Raw genomic sequence first — 7,435 nt, 5'->3', positions numbered from 1 at the left:
AATCAGATTCGACATAAAGCATCTTCCAAGGCAAACTCATCAGTGGCACTCAGCCGATGATCATGGAGAGAGAGAGAGAGAGAGAGAGAGAGAGAGAGAGAGAGGTAATCACACAAGAATCATCAGCAAAACACTAAGAAAAAGGGAGTAAAAGGCTGTATAAGATACTGTTATATATAATCACATTGCAAGACACTGAAAAGCAAAGATATGGTCATCTCATCTGATAACTAAAATTGAAATGGTTATCAAACGTACCCTTTACTTTTCACTTTTAGCAATCAAATGAGATGACCATATCTTTGCTTTTCAGTGTCTTGCAATGTGATTATATATAACAGTATCTTATACAGCCTTTTACTCCCTTTTTCTTAGTGTTTTTCTGATGATTCTTTTGTGATTACCTCTCTCTCTCTCTCTCTCTCTCTCTCTCTCTCTCTCTCCATGATCATCGGCTGAGTGCCACTGATGAGTTGCCTTGAAGATGCTTTATGTCGAATCTGATTCTCCTGCTTGACATGCTACTGCCCTTTTCTTCCTTTGTCTCTTCCTTCTTTTTTAACCTTTCAATTTGTTAATCAGAAAGCCAGAGGTTTTCTTGGTTAGACATAGCATGCCCCAGGATGGATTTGGGATGATATGGTTGGATTTGCTGGCAATTCTCTGAATGTAGACAACTGATTCTTTTATGGAGATGTCTTGCTTTGAGAGTTAAAAATGGGTTGTGCTTTAGTTTCCTTGTAAAAGTTGCCTAGGTTTTGGCATTGTGACATTCTTGTCTCGTTTCACATCTCCAAATTCAGTCATGTTGATATGCTATCAGTCAAAAAAAAAATATTTACAATGGAGTCTAAGCATTCATCATTTCCTTCATTAATTTATCAAGCTACTAGCACGAGAGGCTATTGCTGTAACTCCACAGCCTCACAGAAGCTAAATGCCTCTTTAAGACAATTACTAGTTATTGTAAATCACAGATATTATTCGAAACTTGAAGAAGAAGAAAAAAACAAACTGGGTCTCATGTAGTAATCATTACTTCCTTTCTATCTCCCCTCATTTCACCATCGGACTAAAATGTGCCCGAGGATCAGGTTAAAGAATTTTGGTAACCTAAACAATCAAAACCTTCTTGATGAGTTTTGTTGTAATCTTTGTTTTATGGATTAGTCATTTAACAAAATAACAAAATAAATAAACACAACAAAATTATTAAAAGAATAAAAATGATAGTCCATTTCATTCTTAAGGAACTTATTCCTGCATTTTGTATATATGTACCGTGTACAGGAAACGTCAATGTTTACATTTGCATTTCCGCAAATCTCTAGCCAGAGACAAGACGAACTAACAAAAAGAAGCAGTTCCGATCCAAAATGTTTCTAGTTGCCAAACTTCCCAACTTCCTGGCCAGGCAAACCGTCTTGACAAAAACATAAAAAGAAAAACACAGTTGCTCATCAGGGAAATTGGGAAACTGAGTGCTAGAACACAGTTGCTTGATGCTTTAAACAGAGTAGCATTTGCAATGACTTCTCATGTGCCATTTCATTGAAAAACACAATGATCAGTTCACTGCAAGAAGATACAGATTCTTAGGGAGCTGATAGGATACAAACCTCGGCATGGAGGGTTCCTTAAGCATCCACTGTCAGTCTTTCTCGATCACTCAGGACAGAGCAACAACCTTTACATCCTATCTCATTCACTTTGTTTAATAAGCCACTAAGGATTTCTGGTTCTTCGACGGGGTCTTCATCCCTTTGTTCTGCCAGGCATGACATTTCATCACCATGCACCGGCTCATTCTGATACAGACCCTCATATATGAACCTCACACAACTGTGACAGCACAATCGCAAGAAAATTATATGGCTATTCAGTTCAAACCATGAAGAAGCCAGTTCAAGACCAAAATTTAATGAACAAATGATGAAAATAAACCATCCTAATCCAGTAAGGGTTTACTTCATTCCTCAATTTCTAAACTGAAGTGTTCCTTCAGGATAGCTCTAGAAGTCTTTCCAAACCCATTGGCCACTTCTTCCATATCCTTGAGCTTTTTTACTTCCCCCTTAATCTGCTTCACTCTGCTCAATACAGTACTCAGTAAAGCATCTGGGTCAGGTGATGTGCACCGTACCAAATCAGACTTCTCCTTCTCAAGTTGCTGATACAGATTACAAAGATAGTTCTTTTGTGCATGAAGGCTATCCTCCGCCATTCTAAATTCAGACTCCTGTGACTTTCTTAGTGCCTGCAGAACCTGATCAATCTCTACCTCAAGTTTTTGAGACTCAGTTCGATAATGAAAAGATGTAGACATTACTTCCGAACTTGTTCTGACACCTATGGACTCTTGGCATGTTGTAACTTCCAGGGCAGTATTTCCATGATGAGAGACATCTGTATTTAAACAACAACCGTCCATCACAGAGAGAGAGAGAGAGAGAGAGAGAGAGAGAGTATTTTCAATACTCTTGCATGACTATGCACTTTTAAAACCTTGTGCGCACTCTACTAATTTACTAATTATATTTTTAAGCCGCATCCAAAAACTAGTAAGTTGTTCATCATAACATAATTACTTTATTTTATAGAGGGAAAATTACCCATAGAAATAGCTGAAATATTGTCTTCCTCTTTCCAAATATCTTCAAGACAAGTCCCACATTTGAGCTGATCAATATAGCAAAATGTTATATTGCTGGTCCTTGGGAACTCAAGTGTGGACAAGGATACACTACTATAAAGCTATTACTTTTACCTTTGCAATGGCCACTTCAATACGTTTCAGCAACTCATTTGCACTGGTTTTTTGTGAACCCCGCAAAATGCAGACACCGAGATTTAAAATCTTCTCAATGTCATCCCGAGAATCAAGCGATTCACATGTATGTAAAATCCTCATGACATGTGAAACCAGATCTGTCCTTGCATCACAGCGCCTGCAATAGTATTCAGAATCCAACCCAATGCTTCCTCCCACAGTGCCAGCCATGTAACATCTCAGAGCACAATCAATGTGGGCAGCATGCCCACATATACAACTCTCATCCATCATTGCTTCACATCTAATGTAATCAGATGAATTTATAGTCTTGCAACAAAGAATACAACAGCAATAACGACAGAACTTAGGTTCAGTGCAGCAAATATCACACTCCATGACTGCCAAAGGTGGGTTTTCTGATTGTTCCAACAAACTGTTGCACATCTTATTTCCGGCCTTACAGCATACAGTGTCAGACTGCGAATCAGATTCCTCGGAAGGCGGAATACATGGCACATGCTTCAGCCTTGCAGTACCTGTATAAACCCCACCAAAAAAAAAAAAAAAAGCACAGAACTAGATGTGATAAAACCATTGCCAAAGGCAAAACCTATGCATGTCAGCAGCTAGATATGATATCATTTCAAACATGCTGTTGCAACATGAAAGTAATGTTATTGATTATCCAATAAGCTGAGACATGAAAACCAAACGGGATGTCTTCTTGAACATGAATTTTCTTTTTTCAGCAAACTTTAAAACCAATATCAAGGACATCAATTTGTTATGAAATATTGAATATTCTTGTGCATATAAAAATGTTCATCATGTGTAAAAACACAAGGATCTTATAAATATGGGGAGGAGAGTGGATAAAAATACACACCAGTTTGGATAATTGATATGAAATGAAAACTTTAACCTATAGGAATGTTGATTAGAACCTGACAGCCTTTAAATAGCCCATTAGTTTTTCCAAAATTGACACCATTACTCCAGCCATTCACTACAAGTAAATACATGGGCCTTCAAGACATAAGTTCACGAAATAATAGCTTAGCTACCCATCTTCTTCAAGAACATTGGATAAAAGGCTCTAGTTCAAAAATCACCAGCAAAAAATAGAACGCAAACACAGGTATCAAACAATAGATCATTGACAGACAAGGAGAGGACTGTTTTATTTATATAAAATGCTTAAATTAAAAATGAATAAAACTAAAGACAAAAAAGGCACAAAACTTGAGGAAAGAAAATTAACATTGATTACGGCTGACCATTTGCCAATGAGGACTTTTGTGCTGGGATCCTCCAGGAGAATGATGCAAAAAATTCATTGATGTTTGCACCAGGAAATGCAGTTTGGATATACCGTTCAACAGCAAGCTTGCTCGCAAAACCATATTTCTTACGTGTTGTTAGACCAGCGTTGCGAAGGCTCTTCGGAAGATAGAGATACCTATCCAGATAGTGTCCAGCTCCAGAAACTCTCTTTCCCACCTTCCAGCGCCAAGTATCACCAGGATTAGGCCAATTCACAGGAGCATAAGGCAAACCTTCACCAGACTCGTCAGGTGACACTGGCTTAAGAGAACAACCATTTTCCTTTGGCCTAGGCGTGCTTCCATCACTTTCATCATATATATCAATCTTCATGATTCCTTTATCAACTGACGGGTGGGTGAGGATAGTGTACTTTCAAGCAGTTAAAGAGTATGACAACCTACAAAACAACATCATTCGAATGACGGGTTCTGAGATGCCAATTTGTCCTTAAAATTTTCTAAAAGTTCCTGAAACAAACCACAAAAATAATACATAAAGAACAAATTATAACTATGCTCATTACAATCCAAACAGAAATTAAACCAACTCTCAAACAAAACTGTAAACATCTGGTTAGACTTGAAGCCTGTAAATATTTTATCCATTAAAGCAGCAATGGAAAATAGATAACTCAGAGGTGGATCGGTTAAGCCATTTGATAAATGTGTTCGATTAAGTTTGGGCTAGGTATGTACGTATTATGCCAAAAAAAAACAGAAAAAGAAAAGGCAAAGAATGCATAATTGTCAAGCCAAAGATCTTAATAGACCTGGGATACCAGAGAGGCTCAGTGAATTATACCTCATCATAGTTGATGCTTAATTACAGAACCAAAAATAATCTAGAGTTAATCCACATATACATGACCTAACTAAAGATTTCTTGGATTAAAAGAAGAATAGAATACCTACAAATGATGCTCCAAATCGCACCTAAAAGATTAAATTGAAAAAAATATAAACAATACCTAGCATCACCCACATTCATCCCCAAATTACACCCAAACAAAAATTTTAAAAATCAATACCTAGAATCTCTGCCATGGAGGAGAACACACTAGCTCAGCATCTAAATCAACCAGATCTGCCATTAAGAGAGAGAGAGAGCCGAGTGGGTGAGAGAGGCATAGAGTAGTGAGAGAGAGTCGAGCAAGAGAGACAGAGAGTAGTGACAGAGAAAATAAAAGTCAAAAATATGATAACAGATCTATCTGAAGACGAGGAAAAGAAAGAGAAATAGAAGAAGAAGATGAGAAGATGAGAGACGTTTCGGGAAAATATAAAGAAATAAAGGCAATGGGCGTGTGGGAAGCGTGCGAAAGCATTTTTTATAAAGGCAATGGCCGAGGAATCCATAATCTTAAGTGCAATTCGACCGCAAGGGTTTAGCCGAGGCAGGAGGGGTCATGTATCCGGGCAAGCTTACGGGGAGATCTGGCCCATCCTATTGTCTTTGGGCAGACTACGTCAGTGCTGACGCAACGTTGGCATCAGCACAAGATATGTAATCTTTTTTTACCGTTGGTAAGTATAATGCACGTGCCAATAGTTAAAAAAAAATTAAAAATCTTGCGCTGACACCAGCATTGCGTCTGTGCTTTCAGAAACCAACGGTTACAAGCCACATGGCTTCTCCTAGAGACTCCAATTCGAAAATCTCCTCCAATTAAACAGCTACCCATTTTTTTGCTTAAAAAATTTGAAAAAAATATCGAACAAATTTGTAAAAAATATCAAAAAAATCTTGAAATTTTTTCTATAAATACAAATCAATATTATTCACTTTCTACACCAAATCTTCATACAAATTCTTCTCCTTCCAATATTTTTCACTTTCCACACCAAATTTTTTACTACTAAATTCCATTTGTGTAAAAATACAAATGGCCTCTTCCATCGAAGCTGGAGGATCATGGACAACAATGGAAGATATTTTATTGTGTGAGTGTTAGGTCAAAGTTTGTCATTGCCCGATCATGGGCAACGAGATGAAGTCCTCTCATATGTGGAGAAAAATTCATGGAGAAATGAAAAAATAGAGAGAATATGGTATGAGAGGTTTGAGTTAAGAGTGTAGTTTTATAGAGTGATTTAGAAGATAGAGACGACACGTGGCGCAATTTTATAGAGTGAAAATCTTATCTGAAATCTGAGATTAGAAATTTATAATAAATATCGACACATGGCCACCAAGAATTTTATCCGAAAATCTTATCTGAATGTTATAATAAATATGGACACGTGGCAACCGAAAATTTAATCCTAAAATTTAATCTGAAATTTGATATGAGAATTTTATAATAAATAGTAACATGTGGCAACTGAAAATCTTATCCGAAAATGTTATCAAAATTAATCGTTTAAGTATAAAAAAAAATAGAAAATAAATTAAAGTGAATAGTAATTGTCCTTGCCCTCACTCATAGGGGTGGAAACAAAAAGGGCCACCACTATTCATGTGAATAGTGACAGCCCTTACTTTGCCCTTGCCAATAGGGGTGGAAATGCTCTAATAACTGGGTGAGAATATGCTATCAACTCTAACAATCAATGTGACTTTAGCGAGTTGATCGGGTCAACTTGCATATATTAGGCCTTATAATCACCATTTTTATTTGGGCTTATTTACTGTTTCGTCCCTTAGAACTCGAGCACACTCTCACTTAACCACCTGGAACTCAAATTTCCTCATTTTACCCTCATTCTTCCACTCCATCTCAAATGTTACCTTATCCCCTCAACGCCATCTCATTTTCTCGTTAAATGACCTTTCTATCTTTCTCTCCCCTCCTCAACCCAACCCTCCTCGCACCCCACCCCTTTCCCCCTCTTCTCTCTTATCTCTTATCTCTCTCTCTCTCTCTCTCTCTCTCTCTCTCTCACATCCCCTCCCCAGACCCAACCCCCAGCGCACCTTCATCGCACCCTACCTCTTCCCTCCCTTTGGCTCTCTCTCTCTCTCTCTCTCTCATTGCCTCTCTCTTCTCTCCCCTCCCCAGACCTAACCCCCGCCCGATACTTATCCCTCCATGGAATTACTCAACACACCCAAACCACCACCAGTCAAAATTTAAAAATAAAAATAAAAATCTTCTCGACAGCCACTCCCCATCTTCTCTCTCGGCAGAATGAGTGAGAGTGAGAGAAAAAGGCATAGAGAAGAAATAAGATGGGAGGGGTGGGGTGCAATAGAGGTTGGGGAGGGGCGGGGAGAGAGAGGCAAAGAGAGAGAATAGAGAGGCAAAGGGAGAGAAGGGGTAGGTTGCGATTGAGTGCGCTGGGGGTTAGGTTTAAAGAAGGGATGGGAGGGAGAGGAGAGAGAGAGAGAGAGAGAGAG

At 38.3% G+C, this 7,435-nt stretch overlaps 1 protein-coding gene across 3 annotated transcripts; it reads right to left on the bottom strand.

Annotated features, from left to right (window-relative positions):
* On the bottom strand, window positions 1,219–5,459 carry LOC18791512. Of its 3 annotated transcripts, XR_002272098.1 has the most exons (6): window positions 5,127–5,459; window positions 4,051–4,566; window positions 2,768–3,309; window positions 2,613–2,679; window positions 1,620–2,406; window positions 1,219–1,423 (listed from the first exon to the last, which is right to left on the bottom strand). XR_002272098.1 is itself a non-coding variant. In XM_007222818.2 (5 exons), the coding sequence occupies exons 2-5, from the start codon at window positions 4,427–4,429 to the stop codon at window positions 1,970–1,972; spliced, it is 1,425 nt and encodes a 474-aa protein (XP_007222880.1). In that variant the 5' UTR covers window positions 4,430–4,566; window positions 5,127–5,459; the 3' UTR covers window positions 1,240–1,969. The 3 variants fall into 3 exon arrangements, 2 of the variants coding, with proteins under 2 accessions (XP_007222880.1, XP_020421890.1); XM_007222818.2 differs by having other exon boundaries at window positions 1,240–2,406; XM_020566301.1 differs by having other exon boundaries at window positions 1,240–2,406; window positions 4,051–4,496.

This window comes from Prunus persica, chromosome G1 (genome assembly GCF_000346465.2).
Source record: "Prunus persica cultivar Lovell chromosome G1, Prunus_persica_NCBIv2, whole genome shotgun sequence".
In the NCBI taxonomy this organism is placed as follows: Eukaryota; Viridiplantae; Streptophyta; class Magnoliopsida; order Rosales; family Rosaceae; genus Prunus; species Prunus persica.
Note: the sequence above shows the minus strand (reverse complement) of the source record. Positions and strands in the feature narration are given on the sequence as shown.